General features: G+C 40.5%; 1 protein-coding gene across 1 annotated transcript in view; it reads left to right on the plus strand.

Annotated features, from left to right (window-relative positions):
* LOC114470818 (fas-binding factor 1 homolog) overlaps positions 1-21,206 on the plus strand; it is a 71,946-nt gene extending 50,740 nt beyond the window's left edge. The window contains exon 3 of the mRNA XM_028459149.1: positions 21,084-21,206. Within this exon, the coding sequence (XP_028314950.1) occupies positions 21,084-21,206 (123 nt within the window). The remainder of the gene's footprint in view (positions 1-21,083) is intronic.
* Positions 21,207-24,183: the final 2,977 nt, after the last annotated feature.

The following is a 24,183-nucleotide window of genomic DNA, read 5'->3' on the forward strand; positions in this document are numbered from 1 at the left end:
GTCTAATACCTGAGATGATAAACACTTAAATTTTAGGTGCCTTTCCAAAATAAAAGCTTGAGAAACAAAACCCACCGCAGTTGTTTTTTCACTTACTTTAGTATCAGAGAGTTCTTTGAAAGACAGCGTCACCAACCGCTTACGCGTCTCCTCCGCCGCTGGTACACAGGCCGCTAGAATGTAGCTAATCGTAGCAATCCAAAGCTACGTAAGGAAGGTCAGAGTAGTCGGCAATAATCTAACGGACCATAACTGTTTGATTTGCCTAAATCTAAGATTACCTGGTGGTCGTATATTATTTTACAGTAACTACGCTGCAGGTTCACTGTGAAATTATTAGAACTGACTGAGTTATCTGCTGATATACAGTTTATCTGTTGCTAACGCTAGCCTCTGCAGCCGACCTCCAACCTTCTATAAGATTTAAGGTGTTCCGCTGTGTAGGGCTTGGTGAAATGAGCTGGAGAAGCCACGCCTCCAGGATGCTCTCTGCTGTGATTGACATGCAAACAGACACGCCCACAAAGGTGAGCATTTCAGTGCCCTCAGCACAGTGCTATGTATGTATTTTCTACAGTCTATGTATGTACCGGTGAAAGCCCCGCCCCCAATCTCTGTCTCGTGTTCATAAAGCAGCATGAGCTCAGGTACGGAGTGGGTGGGAGGAGGGTGGGCCGTCCTCTGGCCCTACATCACCGTGCGGGGAGGAGGAAGTCAGTGTCCTGTCTATAGACACGCCCACTCATGAATATGCATAAGTAGGACATAAATCAGCCTGTTTGTGTAAAGTTGGTCAGAAAGTGACTTTTCAAAGGTTAAAACTCTAGAAAACAGGCGAGTTTGTGAAAATAATCCTCAAACATTATGTTTTTGTGATTCTTAGAACAAATGGAGATGATGGTGAAAAATAATATAATATGAAACCTTTAGAGTTTAAAGAGTAACTAAATCCCTGCTTTCTGCTGACCTGCCACTAGGGGGGGAAATTAAAAACTGAGACAGACAATGATGTCTGTACACACACACACACACACACACACACACACACACACACACACACACACACACACACACACACACACACACACACACACACACACACACACACACACACAGACACAAACAATCACGACAAACTAAATAAGCTAAATTAAAATAATGTAACTAAAATGTGAAGAGTGGGACTAGGATCAATAAACAGCACTACTTAATACCCAAATACATACTTTTTTTAAAACACACACAGCTGTGTTTTTTTTAATTAAAAACTGTAAAACTTTTTTCTGAAATATCTTTGAATTTCTTCAGTTGGAGTCAATGTGAAAAATGACATTTTTACGCATCAGTTTTTCACTTTAGGAACCAATAAATAATTGTTCAAAAATAAATAAATGACTTACTAACTGAATTTTTGACATATGTTGTGTTTATTTTAGAAAATCAAAGAAAAATTCTTCTGTCCGTAGCTCTGGATGAAGTTAAAATCTGCCTTTAAACGCTAACAGCTGCTGTCTTGTTTGCCTAAGCTTGCCTGGCCCCAACAGTTGCTGCGCAGCAGCTAGAATCGCGATTGGTTTTCTGACTTTTTGCAGCCAGGAGCAAAGTTAGTGTGAAATGACGCTAATGCACAGATTATGATTATACTGGAGAGTGAGGCAGTTCTTAAATCTTTTATCCTGAGATATTGTTTCATAATAAAAGCTTTGCCGTGATTGGTCGGTTCAGAGGGAAACACCGTGTGATAAACATGGTTGGTGGGTTCACATGGAGAGCATAGATGATGACTTTCACTGCTTATCTCACTCTTCCTCTGCCCTTATCGTCCTCTTCCTCTCATCTTCACCCTGTGATCACCCACTCCCTCGTCTTTTTATCTGTCCATCAACCTCCATCATTTATTCACGCCTCGTACAGCCGTGTGGTTTCCCTGCCACAGCCAGATGAACTTCTGCAGGTTTCCTCCTGACGAGAGGAAAATGTTCTCTTTGAAAGTGACAGTTTCATGAATACTCATCACAAACTCATTAATTCATGCATTATCACATCATAAAGTCAAAAGTTTTCTTTCCTTTTCTTTTCGTTTTTTATGCCTCACATCTATTTTTCATCATCGCAGTATAAAATCAGTGATTTATGCCTTTCTTTAATCATCAAACCTACTGTCATAAACAGTAATAATATAATACTGTTAATTGTTAGTTGCAGTTTTGTGTAATTTATCGTTAGTGTGTGTAGTCTAGATTTTTCTATTTATGTGTTTTGTGCAATCATCCAGTTTTTTTCTGTAATCGTGTGTTTTTATAGTCACTTTTTCTATGTTGTATGCATGTATATTGTGTATTTTTGTTGTCATTTTATTTGTTTTTGCATTATTTGTGAAGTCATTTTGTGCGTTTTTACTTTTGGGGTTTAAACAGATTTAATAAGAATTATTTTCTAAATTTAATCTTGTTTTATTTTTTTTCCTTTTATCAATTTTTTACATTTAAATGTATACTTTTCTGAGATCAAGTCTTTAAAACAGTAGAAAGCAAATGACATTACACAAAAATCGTGGGAAGTTAAAAACATAGTCTTAAGTGAACTTTATGCTGCTTCTGTCACTTTTGGTGAATTTTTTGACAGATTGTGAGAGGAATTAGCAACTGTATCTGTGACAAGATTTAAACACTAACGAAGAAGAAAATCACATGCTCACACCTGCGTGGAGACAATGTTTGAATGAGATCATGAAACTATTTTGGAAGAAGAAAAGAAGGAATGAAATATCAGGATTCAAATGTGAGGAACACACACACACACACACACACACACACGCACACACACACACACACACACACACACACACACACACACACCCTGGTTGGAATCGGTCCCAGAGAGCAGAGCGTCTGATCCTCAATTAAAACCCTTGGAACAGACGAGTGAACGTCGTCCTCAGACCTCACACGTTTCACTTCAGTCCAACATTGAGTCTCCAGAGACGTGAAGATGTTCACATGTTGTAAACTAGGCTCCGTTTGATTGGCCTGATTAAAAAGTACAACATGTTCATTTAGGTCAGGAATGAACGAGGGCATAGATTCAAACATCAGGTCACGGAACACACTTCAGTCACACTTTAAACTGCGTTTGTGCACAAAGAAAATCAGAATCCAGTGTAGCTACAAGCTAACGTTACCATCAGACCAGACATGGGCAACGAAACAACAACGATAAACAAATTCACAAAAAAAAATACATAATATGACAGAACTATAGACCAATACACATAACGTTTAGGGAACACCCTAAAACACACAAAACAAGTCAAAAATACAAAAAAGAATCCAGAAATTATACAAAACCACTAAAAAAAATCATAAAATGACTCCAAGAACAAAAAACAACAAGAATTAAGTAATTTTGTGTATTTTTGTGTTTTGAAAGTGAGTTTTCTAACTGTATTGTATGTATTGTATGTTTTTGTGAAGAAGAAGAAGAAGAAGAAGAAGAAGAAGAAGAAGAAGAAGAAGAAGAAGAAGAAGAAGAAGAAGAAGAAGAAGAAGAAGAAGAAGAAGAAGAAGAAGAAGAAGAAGAAGAAGAAGAAGCAGCAAACAATCAGAATCCAATGTAGCTAGAAGCTAACTTAAGCAACGAAACAACAAACGACAAACAAATACATCTAAAATACAGAACTATAGATAAATACACAAAGGCCCTGTGCTGCCAATCTAGATAATTATATCGTGGATTAACCAATGACCAATCATTGGAAAACCTGGCAGACTGTCTTTACAGGAGGAACAGTTTATGATCTTTAATAAATATAATTAATATAAATCCATGATGACAGTGAAGTGCAACAGTGTTAGTGCAGCGCACCAGGAGGCGGAGCTTTTATACTTTCTCAGATCTGATCTACTTCATAACTTGGTCCCAACCAGGTTACTGAAGTTTAAAATGATGAATAATTAAAATCCATAATTCAGACCAAAAACAACACTGTTGTTATGGAAAAGGCAGGAATGAGCAGTGAAGTACAGTCAGGGTAGGCAGTGCCTACGCAAGGGTGAATTGATATTTTGATTATTTGTTTGAATTATAATATAATTGTAAGTTATTTATTTTTCAATTTCCAATTGCCTACAGTACCTATAAGTTTAAAAGTGTCAGCATTTTGTGCGTGTCATAGCCCAAATTATTAAACAGCACTATTTCCTGGAACAGCTGCATTCTCACTCCACTGTGGTGTTTTATGAAGATGATTTTGTTTGATTTACACTTGCCAGCAGAAACATATGAAACTGTCATTGGTGGTCTGGATTTGCAACGTGCCTACCCAACCCTAGTGGTCACTGGGAATGAAAGAACTCAGGAAAGAAGCTGCTGACACTGTTAATGTGTAAAAACTTGAGATTATTTATGATATGGATGATAAACAGACAGAGCTCTGCAGTTAAACTTTGTTACAGCACACACATGTTTCTATTCAGGTAGATCTATTTATCACACACTGGGATGAGAACACATTGTTTACTGTAGTATGTTCCTGATGATGATGTCAGCCTCACTATAGTGTATGAATGAATGAATGAATGAATGAATGAATGAATTAATTAATTAATTAATTACTGACTTCATCAATCCATGCATACATAGACACAGGCTTCAGATATAAATCTATATCGTTCCTGAAGGATGTCATCATTAAATGAAATGATTGCATTTATCATTAATAATCTTCTTTATAAACTCAGCTGTCAGATCTGCACCAACCAGGATCATCTAACAATGGGCAGGTCGTTTTCTAAGAGTTCTGATTGGTCAGGAGGCGGGGCTTTAGTATTTGCTAAGATCCTAGCCAGAACAAAACCTGGTCCCGACCAGGCTAGTCGTTCAGTTACCATGGTGATTTAGCTCCGTAAGACGTTAGCGAGCTTTGTAGGACAGCACACATTGATTAAATCATAAAAGTTAGCGCGATAAGAGCTAATCTCGCTTTGTGGCATACCCTCAAAATGGTTAGGGTTGGAACACACAAAACAAGTACAAAAATAAACTCAGGAAATTATGCAAAACAACTGAAAAATATCATTTTGTGTATTTTTGTGTGTTCTGAAAGTCCTTTTGTTTGTTTTGAAAGTCAGTTTTCTACCCGTTTTGCATGTTTTTGTGTCTTTGTGGTGTTCCGTTGTGTATTTTCAGATTGATTTTGTAATGTGTTTAAATGAGCTTTGAGCAAACTAGTCGACACTCAATGGTGGGCGTGGCGCTGCTCTTTGAAACGACTTTGTTAGCATTGACGCTACATGTGCTAACAGTTTAATCCTGTGTGATTACACCCTGTTGTGGCGTCTCTCGTTCTCCATCCATGTAAAACGGCTCGTTCTCCTTCCCCTGTGTCTGTGTGCGTGTATACGTGTGTGTGTGTGTGTGTGTGTGTGTGTGTGTGTGTGCGTGTGTGTGTGTGTGTGTGTGTGTGTGCGTGTGTGTGTGTGTGTGTGTGTGTGTGCGTGTGTGTGTGTGTGTGTGTGTGTGTGTGTGTGTGTGTGTGAAACGTTTAAAATCTGCGTCACGCTCTTTTAATCTGCTTCTACTCGCTACATTCATCCTCTCTGCTGGTGCAGGCTGATAAATAGGCTGTGATTTTACCTCTTTGTGCACCTTTGAGTGAAAATTAATAAGTGTCTGCTTAATGGAAAGATTAATGAACCCCGACCGTAACCCTGTGAGTTTACATAATGCCTGTTTACATTAAAAACACACATTAGTGCACGTATCTTATCAGCCAACCACGAGCCTTTATCAGCTCGCAGCAGAAAGCCTCCTTTTATAATCATAAACCATGCATTTTTAAAGAAAGGGACTTTGTCAAAGGCTGACTCAGCACTTTCTACGTTTTTCCCTGGAAGTCCAACTCTCCCCAAAGCGCGGTAAACCTCAGCGTCATCATGTTTCCCTTCACATTCAACGAGTCGCTCTTAGAAAGTCACACCAACACACAGCTGTATAGTGTCTCTAATCAGACACAGAGCGGGAGGCGAGGGGCGGAGTTTAATTATCGTTATCAGTCCTGAGACCATCGTAGCCGTTGAGTATTGACGAGTTTGCTCAAAGCTCATTCCGACACATTACAAAATCAGTCTGAGAATATACAGCGAAACACCACAAAGACACAAAAAGATACAAAACAGTAAGAAAACTGACACAAAATACACAAAAATACACAAAATGACTTTGAAAACACACAAATAAACACAAAATAAAGACAAAAACCTAAAACTTACATAAACAACACAAAGACACAATAAGACGACACCAATTACGACAAAAATTAGAAAATTAGTCGAGTCACACTGACAAAAAGCAACGAATGCCGCTGAGTATTGACTAGTTTTCTCAAAGTTCATTCTGACACATTACAAAAGTCTGAAAATACACAATTTTATTAACATATCATTGCAATCTAAACAAATACGATGTTGCACACCCGTGAACCAAGCAGCAGCCATGTTGAAAGTCTCAGGTCAGTCTGATCCTGATCCGAAGAGATATTTGAGGAACACACACACACACACACACACACACACACACACACACACACACACACACACACACACACACATTTCATTTATTCAGACAACTGCTTTTCAGTAAATTCACTTTGATCTCCTCACATGTTTTCCACTGTTTCTACTTTCCTTGTCAAAAAAAAATCAAATCGATCAACAGACGTCTCTGACGATGACCGGCAGTTGACAGTCAAATAAATTGCTAGTTTGCTCAAACTTCCATAACGTCGTTGGCAAAGTAACTCAACAACAAAAGAACCACCACAGTAATACACTCACTGTGCTCTTTTATCATGTTTGAGTCCTTTTTTAGTGGTTTTGTGTAATTTTTCTGTCATTTTGTGTATCAACATTGAAGGCTTTACAAAAATAGATGCCGCCGCCTCCTCCAATCACCCGTCTCTGCTCTAGGGTCTTGTTCCCACACAGTACTGACATGTTTCATTTGAAACAGGACGAGTGCAGGTCACTGTTCTTCCTCCTGCTCTCACAGATCAAAGGCATCACAGTTAATATCAAAGGTCAAATCACATCAAGGAGGAGGAGGGAGCTTCAAAGGCTCGCTCGCTCTCAGCTTGGCATGGACGCCGACTCTTTATCGGAGGTGAAGTCTGAAGTCTGCGGCGCCGTCCTGAACACGAGCCGGATGGCGCTCTGATTTCTGACCCCTCCCACTCCTCTGTGCCAGGCTGCAGCAGCGTGGTAGTTCACGCCGGCACAGCCGTGAGGTTTCACCTCGTGGAGGAAGATGATGGCTTTACCTCCATGGGTAAATAACGGTTTAGTTATTTTTGTGTTTCTCTATGATTATCTGTGTGTGGGATTGTCTGAGTCATGTCTGATTGATTGATTGATTGATTGATTGATTGATTGATTGATTGATTGATTGATTGATTGATTGATTGATTGATTGATTGATTGATTGATTGATGTGTTTATTTTGAACATGTAAAAAGATAACAGAACAATAGTTTAAAAATGAGAAAGAACAAGAGAAATATATATTAATTCACCCTTTATATGTTGACACCATCTATTTGTATCTGTAATCTTTATTTATTTATTTTTACAGTATTTCAAATCACAATAATGCAGTTATTAGTTTTGCTCAAATGATAATTTGTTTCTGTCAAACACCAGAGTTTTCCTCTACGCTGTGTTTTCTCCTTCTTTAAAGCTGCAGTATGTAGTATCGTGAGACGCTCCATGCTCCCCCTGCGCACACTATGGAGAAAACAGTCACGAAGAGTTCCATAGACACTAGCAACAAATGTAGGGACTTTATCTTGTGTTATTGGAGAGCATTCTGATGTTCTAGAGACATGAAAGCACGTATCACTCACTGCTGTGAGGACAGTAAGAGGTTCAGAGTCACAGCTGCTCCTCTGCCTTCTGATCCCAGCTGATCAGAGCAGACGCAAGCCACATTCGCACTGCAAAAGGAATTGCGTCATTAGAAAATGTTTCTTTTAGGTTTTCAAGCTATTTATCCCGTCTGTAATCTCTCTCTGAGTCGCTGTGTAGGGCAGACTGCGCACGGACTGAAAGCGGATCACTCGCACCGCACACAATGAGTCAGAGGAACCTCCGTGGACTCTGTTCCTCCCGAACACATTTGTGCCTTTATTCTGTTGCTTCTCCACCTCGGTCTTCATTTTTCTTCTTGCTTTGCCGTGGAAACGCAGTGCCAAAAGCCAAATTAGAGACTTCTGCTGGAACATCTGCTATTGCACTTTCCCTACTCTTACATCGAGAACGCGCATTTGCTTTTAACTAGCTGGTCGAGCAGCCAATAGTAATGCTTAAAACCATCATGAGATCGCCCTGTTGGTAGAAAGATCTCTGATTGGCTGAACTCCAGCGTCAATCTCCTGTATTTTATCAGCGATTGATCAGTGATTGTTGTTTCTTCCGCAAGTGAGTGAAATTATTATAATTTCAAAAAGAAGCCACATCTGTGTAGTTTACAGTATTGGTTACAGTGTGCTCTCTCTCTCACACACACACACACACACACACACACACACAAAGGTCAGGGATCAAAGGTGTCCACTGTGTGTTTTCAGCAGTGATGGATGTTTTAAAAGCCTCCGTTTATCCACAGTTCTGCTCCAATCATCTTCATCACACGCCCTGTCAGTGAGAGTCTGACTGACTGCAGAAGGAAAGCAGACGCTAATTAGCTTATTAGCAGAAACGGACAGGCTTCTCTCCCCACACACGTTGGAAACACTCGGAGCAGACGGCGATAATCAGGCTGGGTTTACTCTGGTAATTGCTGGTTACACAATAAGGTTGACATGATGGTAGCATTGTTTGTGATACTTTGACACTCAGAGCTACTGATGAAGGAACCAGGAACCACAGCCTGCTTCCTGGGAACCAATTAGGTAATAGGCCAAGGCGAGGACGGCGGCTCTAACGAGGCCTCGGGACCGCTAACGGCTAACAGCTAACATGGAGGGCGGCGGTAACGAGGGCATGTAGTGATTGAGACGATTGTAAATGTCACCTCATGAACCCAGAATTTACTTACTACACTTAAATGTTCCCACACGTCACGTCAGCTCCTCAGTGAAAACAGACCAGCATCAAATGGGGCGCAGAAAATAAACTAAAACTAAAATAATCTGCAACTTTTAACAACATGTAGCAACAACTCAACTCAACTTTATTTATATAGTGCAAATTACAACAAAGTCATCTCAGAACGCTTAACAAAATATAAAGTTCACAGTAAGAATGAAAGAAAGAACCCAACAAGATCCACATGAACAAGTATTTAACGACAGTGACAGAAAAAAACTCCCTCTTTTTTATAGGAAGAAATGAGGTGGAGAACATCTGGTTCCACTGGTTGGGGTTAGTGAACAGATGGACAAACAGAACAGAACAGAAGGATAGACCATCAGAATGTTCTAGACGAGCCCTAAACCACCAGCTCCAGCATCAAGACACCTGAAAAGAAAAGAGAGCAGAGGGCGAGGAGAAGACACAGACTGCAGGAAAAACATTATGATACACTCGTTCCTACTGGTTAGGTTCATAATAATATTAATTATCATGCTCTGATGCTAGACAATGTTTTGTCTTGTAATGGGTGCAGGTAGTGATCTCAAGGATTGTGATCAGTACAAGATCAGTACAAGATGGAGCTTGTCGGCTTGAATTATTGCAACTTATTGCCTGGACGATAGGACACTAACAGGTCTCTATAGATATACAGGAGCTAGATCATGTAGAGCTTTGTATGCTAACAGGAGGATTTTAAACTCTATTCTAGATTTTACAGGAAGTCAATGAAGAGAAGCCAATACTGTAGAAATATGTTCTCTCCTGTTAGTACCTGTTAGTATTCTAGCTGCAGCATTCTGAATTAACTGGAGACTTTTTAGTGAGTTACTAGGACATCCTGACAGTATAGAGTTACAATAATCTAATCTAGATGTAACACATGCATGGATTAGTTTTTCAGCATCACTCTGGGTCAAGATATTCCTGATTTTATAGATATTACAGAGGTAGAAGAAGGCTGTCCTTGTGATTTGTTTAATATGAGAATTAAAAGATAAGTCAGTATCAAAGATAATGTCTATGTTTATTACTGTGGTGCTGGGTGACAGAGTGATGTCATCTAGAGACACTATTTACTCTGATAATTTATCTCTGAGGTGTTTTGGACCAAATAAAATCACTGTGGTTTTATCCTGGTTAAGAAGGAGAAAGTTATGACTCATCCAGGATGTGATGTCATTAAGACAAACCTGGAGTTTTAATAACTGATGAGTTTCATCTGATTTCATTGAGAGATAAAGCTGTGTATCATCTGCATAGCAATAGATATTTATATCATGTTCTCTGATAATGTTACCTAGTGGAAGCATATATAATGTAAAGAGTATTGGTCCTAAAACTGAACCTTGTGGAACTCCATGATTAACTCTGTCTGAGGACAGATTATTAACATGAACAAAGTGGTTCTGTCTGATTGGTAGGATTTAAACCAACCCAGCGCTGTTTCTTTAATCCCAACTTTAAGTAAAGGGCTTATCTATGGAAGTGTTTGTTGTAAATGTTGTTTTATTCTCAGCTAGGTTTTTTTAAACCTCTTTTAAAAAGCATATGCTAATGTTAAATGTTAAATTCTAAATCTAAATATAAAATCTAATTCTTAATGTGAAATATAAAATCTAAATGTTTAATACAAATCTTGAATGAGCTTTTATTTTTCTACATCCGGTGATTTTGCATATTCGCAAAATATTCAGTTTCACCTGTGACATTTAGATTTAACATTTGACATTTAAATTTAGGTTTGACATTTAAATTTAGATTTAACATTTAACATTTAGATTTAACATTTAACATTCAACATTTAGATTTGATATTTAGAATTAATATTCAACATTTGGATTTAACATTTAGATTAAGATTTAATATTTACATTTAAGATTTTCATTTAACATTTAGATTTAGATTTAACATTTAGATTTAGATTTAGCATTTAGATTTAGCATTTAGATTTAACATTTAGATTTAATATTTTACATTTTACATTTTACATTTTACATTTTACATTTTACATTTTACATTTCCCATTTTACATATAGATTTAACATTGACATTATATTTTTACAAGAAAAGTAAATTTCACAAATATAGCTGTAAATCTGGTAAAAAGTAAAATTCACAAAATGTTTTTTTAATGAGTTTTGTTGCTAAATGCTACAAAAAGTTGCTATTTATTTTAGCATGCGCTACTTTACAGTTTGCTTTCTATATCTTATTGTTCCACATTTCAACAATTCACTGATGTGTGAGTGTTTAGCTTGTTTTCTGTTTGGAGCGAGGTGCTTTAAAGCAGAACTAAGTAACTTACGCTTAGAGCTCCCCCTAAAGGTCCCTTTGGTTATGTCACTGTCGTAAACACTCCACACCCCCCGCCCCCTGCCCCACCCCACAGCTACATGCATAACTTTGCTCTCCCAAGACAGTAGCAACCGATCACTGAAAAATCCTCCTACAACATTGACACTAAGGGCGTTTTCACACATATATGTCCATGTGACCATGTGACCAGGATGAGGAAGAAAGACAAGTAAAATACATGAATGATGTGGGAGTGATACGGAAGGTAGTGTGGAAATGTGTGTGTGTGTTTGTTTGTGTGCTGACAAAGCAGCTCTGAAAATGATGGATGGATGGATGGATGGATGGATGGATGGATGGATGGATGGATGGATGGATGGATGGATGGATGGATGGATGGATGGATGGATGGATGGATGGATGGATGATGGATGAATATTTTTGTGTGTGCTGCCTAATGGAGCGCTGGGTTGTGTGTGTGTGTGTGTGTGTGCCTGTTGCCATGACGACAGTGTGTGCAATTGCTGTGTGTTGCTGCTGAGCTGTCACTGATTGAGTTGCTCCGTTCCTCAGACAAAGGTCTTGTCTTTCTTTTTTTTCTGGCTCCGCCCTGATATAAGTTTGATAAAAATGAATTATTAGACAATGTGCAGCCACAGGGCTGGTCATAATCTAGCATTAGTGTGTATTGGGCTGACGTAAACTTTCCTTACCACTGGGTCAGAGGCAGGAGGGGGGGGGTGAAAGACCCCCAATCACCCCATAAATTACTGTATTACCCTCACAGGGACTATGAGAAAGATTTATTAAGGTGAAAAAGTTTCTTAGTTCTGCTTTAAGAGCCAATCCTGCTGTGTTCTAACAGTGCACGGCTCCTGGATGTGCACGTGGTTCATGTATTCTGCAGCTCTTTAATGTGAGAAGGGTCAACCCAGGATGAAACCACACTGCTGTTCTCTGTGTGTTTGTTTCTGTCACATTTTACACACAGTAATAACACGTGTGTGTGTTTCACAGCTGTGACGAAGACGAGTGATGAAGCTGAGAGGCGACCCTCAGAGCGTGGGAGCGGCGGCGGGCTCAGGTGGCGGCGGGCCAGCCTGATGCGTGACGGGAAGACGGGATTTAACTCAGCAACAAATGACCCGGAGAGTTGGAGCTGAGCTGCTCTGATGGTTCTGAACATGCATCATCCTGACAGGTCGCACTGAGGGAAAACAAGTCGTAATAAACACAAAACACGCACGATGTCACCAGCAGGGGGCAACGGTTTGTTACCGCACACAGAGAAGCCCCCATAAGACACCTTATTTAATATTATACAACAATAGTTGTCAACCTTTTCAGCCCCCGACCTCCAAAATAAAGTTCCAGAGAGCCGGGACCCTTCAAAATAAAGGTCCCATAGAGCAGGGACCCCCACTGTAGCTGAAGGTGGTTGAACACAGACATGAACATTGAAGAACAGTCATGTGGAGACAGGACCATCTATAAGGGGAATAAAGGGGAGAGATTTTTGGGGTCCATCCATAAAGTCAGTAAAATGATGGTCTATTGTTCTATGAATCTGTGATAACCACATTTATTTATTCATCTGAATAATATCCACTGTTATCCTGGTTTTAATCACTAATAAAATAGGTTCAAAGTGACCAAAAATAGTGGAAAAGGAGGTGAAATGAGATTCTAAAAACCACAGAATGTTACAAATTAGAGTTGATAAAAACAGACAGAAAAAGTGGCAAAAAGGGTTCAATGTGTCAATATTAGAAACATTTGTTTAAACTGGCAAACAATGGGCATGACTAATGATGAATGCAGTTAAATTGGCAAAAAAGTGATGAAAGTGTTTATAAGTGGAGAAAAAATTGCAGAAAAGACATTGAAATATGATGCAGAAGTGTCAGAAATGGGAGAAATGTAGCAAAAATGTGTTAAAGGGAGTAAAAATAGCAAGGATTAGTGATGAGAATAGGTTAAAATATGGTGTTTGGTGTAGTTAAAGGCTAAAAATAAGAAAAAATGGGCTCAAATTGTTTCCTAAAGGCATCTGCCGACGCCCTCGTCTTGGAGGTGGAACATTAAAAAAAAGGCAGAATAAGGAATTTATGGCAAAAAAAAGATGTCGCTAACTTCAGCAAAATGCAAATTCAACCTCTTTTTTTTAAGTCATCGTCCAAACCCTGAGTGCACGCAAATGTTTCCGTCACCATTAACATGCTTTTTGGATGTGGGAGGGGCTTATTGCAGCCCCCTCTGCTCACTGAGTAATGCTACATATTTTCATCTTCAAACGTCTCCAACAATGAATCATACACGTTTGATATAAAAGCACATGAAATAATAGTGATTGAACTCACTTTAAAAGATGCTTTATTCTGCATCCTCTGCATGTCTCAGTCAGCTCTTCACATTATTGGGAATGAAACAAAACAACATGCTAATCTGCTTTTAGGGTTTCAGATGAAGCATGTAGCATCCTGAGTGTCTTCATATGAGTGAGTGGATCCATCCTCAGGGTTAAAGTCAGGATTATTCATGTTTCCTTCATTATTTAAAGCTTTTTTCCTGTTTTTCACTCACACAAATCTACCAAAGCTCCGTGTCCACGACACAAATAATATGTTACCTGAGTGATTGTCTTTGTGGGGATTATCAGAATCCTGTGGAAATCAACATATTTTAACCTAATGCTGGTGATATCTGCGGCTGCTTGAAGTCTGTGACGCTCATTAAACAAAGAGATCTGCAATAAGACGACACAGCATTTCAAACAGGAGATTAGAAAGGCTTTGATTTATGATTAAAAGCACAAAAGTGTCTTTGAATGAAAAATAGCACTTATAATTCACAATACGTGATATGATTTAAACTGCACACGCTCCGATAGAGAAAAACAAACAACATGCAAAAGAATAATACAGAAATCATGAAATTAAACAAATCACTAAATAATTACACACAAACCATGAAAGCACTAAAAAAAGACAAAAACAAAAAACAAACTAGAACACAAAAAAAACACAGAAAAACATCTGAAATGCACCAAAAAGCAAAACATTAGAAAAAAACACCAAAAAAAATGGATGAAACAGAAAATAATATCTTGAAAAACACAAAGAAAAACATAAGACGACATGGAAAACTCACAGGAAAAAGTTTAAATACACAGAAAGCACCCAAGAAATTATGAAAAACATGCAAAAATTAACAGAAAAGCACATGAAACAAAAAAAACTAAATCTATTTCTATTTATTGTTTAAAACTCATTAAGGGCTCTTTTGTCCTGTGAGCGTAAGTTCAAAAAGCCGTACAGCTGTTTTAACTGTGTGCTATTCTCCTCCTGTACTTAAGTCAGTCGTTGCGTGCCTTCATCCCAGTTACGCACTGTGGGTGGAGCATCCCCGAAATGTGGGTGTTCCCTTTCAAATCTGGCTTTACGTTCTTCAGTTACGCACTCTGGAATAAGTGCAGCGCCCCCACAAGGTGAAACATTATATTGCACTAGAACCATGGACTTAGCTACATTTGAAGCCACACGGACTCGTGCATCATGCAGCAGCAGCTGTGATCACTCAGCTGCTGCTGTGTGATTAATTAAAACTGTGACGGGCCCGGCTCACACTGGACAGGCCTCCTACATGTTCACTTCACCCCACTCCCAGCTGGTCTGGCTCACTCACAAAATGCACCACACACCAATACCCAACCCTTGGGGGGCTGGATGGTGGGGCTGGGGGTGGAGGGGGCCGCCACCTGTGTTACTATGTAGTGGCGTGGGGGCGGCCCTCCCACCTCTAGTTGCCCTACTAATCCCTCCAATTTTAATCGCATCTCAACATGTCACCCCCCGGAGGGTGTATCATCTTTTACACCCTCCGGCCTATTACACCACATACACATAAATCCACAGAGGCTGGAGGGGGAGCACCGCTCCCCTCCATCCCCCTTCTTTTAATTACACCCCATACATTCACCAAACACACACATTCACACAGGGGATCGGGAAGTGCCTCTCCATTGGGGAATGGAGAGGCACCATAAGAGGGTGGTGGGTTGGTACACATATTTGGGCCTCTCCGGTGGGGGCCTGGCCCCTCTGTTGGTGGCTGGGCCACTGCATAGAGCAAAAGCACATCAAGATGGTGCGGTCGGGCGTGGCGGTGGGTCTCGGGGGGGCTTTGCCGGGGTCTCTCCTTGCGGGGTCTTTCCGGGCTGTGTCGGCCGGGTGGGGCGCGGGGGTGCCTCTCCCCCTTGGGTGTGGCTTGGTGCTTGCTTTGTCTCCTGGTGGCCTTGGGGGCGGGCCCCGCGGTGTGCGGGCCCGGGGCGGCCTGCCTCGCCGGTTTGGGGGGTGGGTGTGCTGGGGGGGTGCTGGTGTCCTCGCCGGGGTTGGGGCGGGGTTGCTTGGCGCCTCGGGGTGATGCTGTTTACTGGGGGGCGGCGCTAGCTGTTCCGGTGGTGGAGGTTGCTGTCGGCCGCCTGGTGGGTCTATCCTGCCGTTTGCGGACTGGTGGGTGGGTCCGGGGCATCTTTGGCTGGGGGCTGCTGTCCCGCACTTGATGTGTGCCGTTGGGGTGCCCTGGGCTGCTGGCCGTGGGCTGTCCGGGGCTGTGCGGTCCTGCTGGGCCGTGGCCGGGTCCCGGGCGGGGGTGGGGGATGCGTCCCGGGGGGCTTGGCCCGGGGGCTTGCCCTTGGGGGGTCCTGGTCCCGGGGGGTGCTCCTGGGGCCCGGGGTGCTTGGCCTGCTGGCCGGGCCGGTCCTGGCGGGGGTCTTTCGGGGCGGGTGGCGCGTGCCGCGCCCTTGCGTACCTACTGGTGCGGCCCCTGCTTGGGCAGTGCCCCGTGAGGTAGGGTGTCGGGGGCCGGAATAGGGGGCCACATCCCGGCGGGGCGGTCTGGCTTGGCCCTTGGAGGGGGCCCTGGCTTTAAAAAAAAAAAAAAAGAACTGAAGCTCGTGGCGCGGGCGGCATCAGTGAAGGGTGATCTGGGGCGCCGTGGGGGGCTAGGTTGGGGTGCCTGGGGGCCGGCGGGGAGACTCCCAGCGGCCCCCTGGTGCCTTATGCGGCTTGGGGTGTGGTCGTCCTCCCTGGGCGGGCTGCTCCTGGTGCTGCATCCGTTCCGGGTCCTTCTGGCCTGGGGTCGGGCCCCTGCTGGCTCTGGGCTCGCCGGCGGGTGCCCACTGGCTGCCTGTTCGGCGCGGTTCTGGTCGTCTGCTGGGTGTGGGCTTCGGCTCCTCCGCTGGGGCCTCGGGCAGGGAGTTCTCTGGGCCCTCCCCTCGGGGGGTTAGGCGCGGGGGTGGGGTGGGGGGGTGGGGGGGTCGATGGGGTGGGGGGTCTGGGGGTTGGGGGTGGGATCGGTGGCGTGGTGCGCTGGGTCCTTGGCTCCTTGGGGCTTTCTCGGGTGTGTATGGGGGGGCGATGGCTGCCTCTCGGCTTGGGATCTTGGGGGCGTTCGGGGGACTGCTTGGCCGTGGGGTGGTCGCCGGGGGCCCTTAGGCTGCCTGCTCTTGCTGCTGGCCTGACTGCTTCTTCGGGCCCGGGGGCGGCTCTTGGGTTTTGCAGTGGCGGTACTTGGAAATACATTTGTCATGGATGCACTGGCCTTGGGCTGTGGGATAACACTCATACTGGGCTCAACCTTAGACACGTTGTTCCCAAATACCTGTTTTATGGAATTTCCACTCACCTCTTCCTCTGTTCACAGCCACCACCATTATTCCTAAACCACACACTGGTCACCAAACTGGCTTGACAACACAACAATAAACACAATATACACAACCACAATTTCACATCGCATCACTTAAAACTATTCCTCACCCATTCCATATCCTATCTTGTATCCCTCTTCCCTGCTAACTTCCCCACCCCCCTCCAACCCCTCACCTTGGTGTAACACTGCCCTCTCTTTTTTACATCCTCCCTTTAATAAAGTATTTCTTACCCTTCCCTAGGGAGGGCTGGTGACGGTCACAATTATGCAATGAAATAAATAAATTTATTTAATTGCAATAATAAAATATGCATTGCTGTCAAAAGATTGCACTTCTTGTAGTGTTAACCTTCGAAAGCATGTGCAGACAAGGTAAAAAAAAAAAAAAAAAAAAAAAAAAAAAAAAAAAAAAAAAAAAAAAAACTGTGACAAACAGACTTCTGTCCACGTTGGTCACAGTGATTCAACTATTTTCATACTATGTCCAACGTAAAGTCACAGTTTGATCCACTACTGAGTGAAACATGCTGTCATATGCAGATGAGGATGGAACACAAACTGTTCCCACACATATTTTAATGAGACTCAGCTCAGGTCACTTTAAACTATTGATATTTAAAACTGTGTATTATGGAAGTTAATAGTTTTGTATTAAAGCAGGACGCTCTGTGGACGCGTTATTACATCATATCATCTAACTCTGTCACGCTTTACAGTGATGATGTTGATGATGTTGATGATGATGATGATGATGATGATGATGATGATGTTGATGATGATGATGATGATGATGATGATGATGATGATGATCAAGGGTAGATATTTTAACTGTAACTCAGTCACACATCAATAATCCGATCAATGATCTCATCAATAATCTGATCAAATCAACCTGTTATTTTATCAATAAAGGCATTTCAAATTAAAAGTAAACTTTATCATTTTCACGGACAAGCGTTGGGAAAAGTCCATCTTCCGTGATTTCTAGACAGCCCAAAAAATGACATCACCGCCTCCTTTCCTTCGGCCCGCCCAACTACACAGTTTTGCTCCACTTACGCGCAGTGGGCGTGTCAGGAACCTGGACCAGAGAATACGATAGGGAGAGAAGTGCGTAACTGCAGGCGCCCAAAAAAACGCTTAAGTCCAGACGGGAGAATAGTACCCCTAGTGGTGGAGCTCATTTGCATTGTTTTTTTTTGGGGGGGGGGGGTGAAAGACCCCCTAGTCACCCCATAAACACTTGTATTACCCTCACAGGGACTATGAGAAGGATTTATTAAGGTGGAAACGTTACTTAGTTCTGCTTGAAAGAATGAAAATGATATCAGTGACTTTTACTCCTGAGTGAGTAAAACCTGATAAATGTTACACCGTGGGAAAAAATCCCAAATTATTCCCGCATTGAAGGTGTGAAGAGTTTCACTGCATTAAAGCTTCTTAGAAGAAGATGTTTTTCCCCACAAGTCACAAACATTTGAACACACACACACACACACACACACACACACACACACACACACACACACACACACATACACACACACACACACACACACGCACACACACACACACAAAACCTCCTCTTAATGATAACCCTGTAAATGTGTGTATTGATTTTAATGTAGCACACTCATATTTTATGTGAGTCGATAGTGGGAGGCACCGCTGGGATGGCGCTCTATTGGAGCCCATATTGACAAACCAGCGCTGATTAGCTCCACGCTCTACTTCCCACTCCGTCTCTTTTTTGGAGCCGGGCTTGGCCGAGAAGCGTAGGAATCTAAAATACTAAAATACTGATGTGAGTGCGAGCGCTTCGGATCGATGCTACGAGGAGGGTTTGGGTTGTTGGAGTGAAGCTGGTGCTGAACTACAGACACTGAAACTAACAAATATTCATCCCACGATCACACTTTCATCAGCTAAAGAGAAACACTTTGACAAGTCGGTACATTTGGAATAATCAATATTAACAGGACTGGGATCATCTACTCTGAGTTTACTATACCAGATGTAAGGTTGATGAAATATTTTATAGTGACCAAACTACATGATCAAATTGGTAAATTAAAATGTATCAGACTCTATAGATGCGTTTTAAGTTTCAAACATACATATAAAGAATAATCAATTAAATAAATCAGACTTTTACTTTTTAAAATAAAAAAAAACTTTAAATTTTGTGTGTCTGTAAACAACCATAACAACACACACACACACACACACACACACACACACACACACTTCAACAAGTGCCAAAACCATCTGCTATTGAGTGGTTTTAATGAGCTATTCACTGTATCACTGTACAGGCGTGGGAACTTCCATAGCTTTGTCTCACATTTCAATTTATTCATTATTATTATTATTATTATTATTATTATTATTATTATTATTATTATTATTATTATTATTAGTATTATTATTATTGTTATTGTTATTGTTATTATTATTATCATTATCATTATCATTATCATTATCATTATTATTATTATTATTATTATTATTATTATTATTGTTATTTTTATTATCATTATTATTATTATTATTATTATTATTATTATTATTATTATTACAGGATATCAACACAACGTTTTTATCAATCCTGTTCATACTTTATGTTGTAAACATTGAGTGAAATCTATCATAATTGTCTCCACTTCTTCTCCTTCTTTCCCAGACTCTCTCCAGTCTGTTGGTTTCCCAGGGTTAATTCATCAGCTGATAAACAGTGAGCGACATCACTGAGACACAGGCTGTAAATCCATTTAATAAACAATCGGAATGAATAAACAAGTAAATAAAGTCTAACAGTAAATCACAGGCTAATGAACACAAAGGATGGCTGGTGTTTGTCCACCACACACACACACACACACACACACACACACACACACACACACACACAGAGCATTGAATCGTTAATTACTCTAAAATAACGTGAGGCTAGTTTAGCACAATTGCATCATTTCATGTTGGATGATGATGTGTTTGACCATAATTAACCTGCATCACTTTCCTCTAATTAAACCCAGTCAGACGCTGGAACTCACTCACTTTTATTCCTCTGAATTTTATACCTGCAGCTCCATCAAAGATCATAGAACAATTGGCTTATTTATTTTTTCAAAGTTCCCTTCGTTTACACGACAAGTCATTAACTGGTGTTATGACAAAAAGTGGAATGTCATCCTCACACTGTTTAAAGGGAGCTGTGTTTAGCATTGAGATGATAGCTGCTACATGTTTAGCATTGAGGTGATAGCTGCTACATGTTTAGCATTGAGGTGATAGCTGCTACATGTTTAGCATTGAGGTGATAGCTGCTACATGTTTAGCATTGAGGTGCGAGCTGCTACATGTTTAGCATTGAGATGATAGCTGCTACATGTTTAGCATTGAGGTGCGAGCTGCTACATGTTTAGCACTGATGAGGCTAGCAGAGCTCCACTGATCCACACACTGTCTCACTGGGCTTTAGTATTTAATAACGTTTACGAAGAACAACAACAACTTCTCTGGTTCTCCTGTTTCATGTGTTGTGGTCTGTGCATCAGTGTTATGGTATACCAGGAACTCAAGAAATGAAAAAAGTTCCACGCTTTTTAGTGCATTATTTTTCTATAATTAATGAATTGTAATTAATGCGATAAAGCCCCAAACCTTAAAAATACACAATTTATGACACAAATATTTTATAAAATGACAAAAAAAACAATAAAAAAAAAACTTAGTTTGTCTTTATTGTTAGTGTTTATTTTAATGTTGACATGAATGTTCATCATGTGACCCTCAGATCAGATACAATCACAGTTGTGTGGCCCCGCCCCCTGTGAATAAAGTTGTGCGTGTCCTCTTAAAATAAACCTTTCCCATGATTATTAAACATTGTTTACAGCCTCCTGCTTGTCTTGCATTGATCTCACGCTCTCTGTTTTCCCACAGGGCCCCAGTAAAGGCCACACATTCCCACCCCCTCAGATGTCTGCTTCTCAGTGTGAGGCCGGTTCTCCAGCAGGTCCCTGGGGACCCGCGCCGTCTCCGTGTCCTGATTCCAACATGCCATAGATCTGTGACCGCCTGTGCTCGCTGTTTAACACGCCACGCTGACTTTGATAAAGAGCGTCGCCTCAGTAACACCGTCTCCTTTTATGCTCTGCTGACTCAGCAAAAAAACACGCCGAGGGGAAGAAGAAGATGGAGAGAAACAAGCTGGATGTTCCCTCCACGAGAAAAACATGAGGCCATAACAACGTATGGAAATAGATCTGCTCTTGTACTTTTTTAGTATGAAGTCCACGTATTAGTTCAAACTGTTTTATTGGGTTGATAAAAACGAAAAGGATTTGGGACAATTTTGATGGAGAAAATGATTTTTGAGCAAATCCAGAATAAAGTTAAAATGTCGTGATTAAAGTAAAAATGACTAGATTGAAGTCAAAATTTCAAAAATAAACTAAAAATACAATATTGTGATAAAAGTTGATGGTTTGCTAATAAAGTCAAATATACGGTAGATGACATCACTGTCATCACAATATTGTATTTTTAGTTCATTTTTGAAATTTAAACTTTCTTCTTGACATTTCAACTTTATTTTTGATTTGACAAAAACTATTTTTTTCCATTAAAATTGGCCCTAATCTACTTTTGTCCCTAATATGGCCACTAAATGTTAAAAAAAATGTTTATTTCTGTCAGAATAGTTTGATGAAGTGAAGGCAGAGCACGTTCCCACACACTTTGTGGATGTGTGAGAGTAATCCCAGGATGTCTCACTCTGCTGCTCACACTCGCTCAGCGTGACCTCATCTTCTTCTCTCTACACTTCATGAGAAAAGCCATCGTCCTGCTTACTGGTTTGCGACATTGAGCTGGTCGCGTTGGCTCCCAGTTCGTAACGTGGTCTGATTAAAGCAGTGGTTCACTAACTTTTTTGGGTGTTCCCCACTTTAAATGAAGGTGAACTTTCAAGCCCTACCTGCGCCCAGATAACACATTTTCACATGTATCAAACTAACAGGGAACAAGTAACGTCATGTTTCATAATAAATCAAAAAGTAAATGAAACTAATCCCAAAATTACAATAAAACACAACAAAAAATAACACAAATACACAAAACTACTGCAAAAATATCAGTAAAAATACAGTTAAATGACAATAAAAGTACACAAAATTGCTTATACCTTACATAAATAAATAAATAAATAAAAAATACTGAAAATGTTTAAAAAATACCAAATTCTGGAAAAAGTGCACCAAACAACGATGAAAGTTACAGTTAAGATATAGAAAATGACAACAAAAGTACACAAAATGGAGCATTTTCAAGATTATTGTGCCATAGTTTAAAGTTCTACATAAACAGAAAAGACAAAAATATGTAAGAAACCAACAATATCCAAGCAATAAGTGACAGAAATCAGTCCCAACAGGATCTACACTTTATATTCCTAGATTTTGTGCCAATTTCTATTTAATTAAGGAATTATTATGTCATAACTTGAGGAAAATTGAAGAATTTGGTCCAAATTTTGGGTTTTTTCAACTAATTAAGAATAACTGAAAATCATGTGACATAAGCACAAAAAAACTGTGAGCACCTGCAAATATGGGTTAGCTTCATTCACGCCGTATTTGGGCCGGGGGGCCGGGGGGCCAAATCCGGCCCTTTTGACCATCCAGTTTGGCCAACAGTAGAAAATAAAAATGACAGAGAAAACATGAATTACTGTGTAAATTACTAAATAATCCAGTTGTAGATAACTCAAATTCACCAATTCAATGAAACTCGACAATATTTTTAAGTAAGAATTCAGTCATTTTTAATTAAAAATTGTGGAAACAACTCTCAATGTTTCCACAAATTTAGCAATTTCTTAAGAACAATTCCACAAAATTCCTCCAAATTACACAAAAAGGAGTTTGACACCCCTGATTTACACAATGATTTAGAATAGAATAGAATAGAAGACACTCCAAAACAAAACAGTGTTTCTCAAATGGGGGTACGTGTACCCCAATGGGTATTCGATGGCACTACAGGGGGTACTTGAGAGAGAGCGAGAGAGAGAGAGAGAGAGAGAGAGGAAAATTAACAAATGATAGCATTTAAACTAAGTTTTATAATGTTTATTTTTAGGGAAAAATTATAATCACACTTAATATTACCAGCAACTCACAAAATGACACCAATAACACACAAAAAAGAAAATAAATATACTGAATATTAAAAAGAACAGACAAACAACAACAAAATAAACAAAATGACAACAAAAACACACACTGAAAGAGAAAAATATTTACTTATACCAGCAACACACAAAACAACAATAAAGACACATTAAATGAGAGAAAAATACACAAGATCACGACAAAATACACAAAAATAACAGAAACATACAAAACGACATAAGAAACAACCAAACTACACCAAAAACACACGCACTAAGAGAGAATAATTTTAACAATATCAACAATAACAAAAACACACAAAGTAAGAGAAAAACATACTGAATAATAAAAAGAGCAGAAAAACAACAACAAAATGATGATTGAAATGATCTTCATTAGAATGTTCTAGTTGGACAAAGGGGGAACCTGAGCCAAAAAATAAGGTTTGAGAACCACTGCTCCAAAGGGCCAGATTTGGCCCCCAAGCCATGAGTTTGACACGGGTGGTCTCAGGTGAGGCCGTGGATCACAAAGCACCGTCTCCATGAATCATTTTTGTCTGTTTTTTTTGTTGCTAATATCACACGTTGTGAGAATAAAGGCTTTCATCTCATTGTTCCCACATCCAGGGAACAATTCACAGAATCCGCCGTTCCTCATTTACCATCATCCTAATTATATTCAATTTCCCGCCGCTGTTATTTCCCCGCTGCGCTGACACCGTGTTCCTGCGGGGATCAATAAAGTTTCATCTCATTTGAACCTGATGAAATTGTGTCGTGCTTTATTTAGTGCACGTTTGAAATTGAGTTTGCTGCTTTGATATGAAGACTGATGGCCTCTCAGGGCTTTTGTCTCTGATGTGACTT

Source organism: Gouania willdenowi, chromosome 10, assembly GCF_900634775.1.
Source record: "Gouania willdenowi chromosome 10, fGouWil2.1, whole genome shotgun sequence".
NCBI lineage: Eukaryota > Metazoa > Chordata > Actinopteri > Blenniiformes > Gobiesocidae > Gouania > Gouania willdenowi.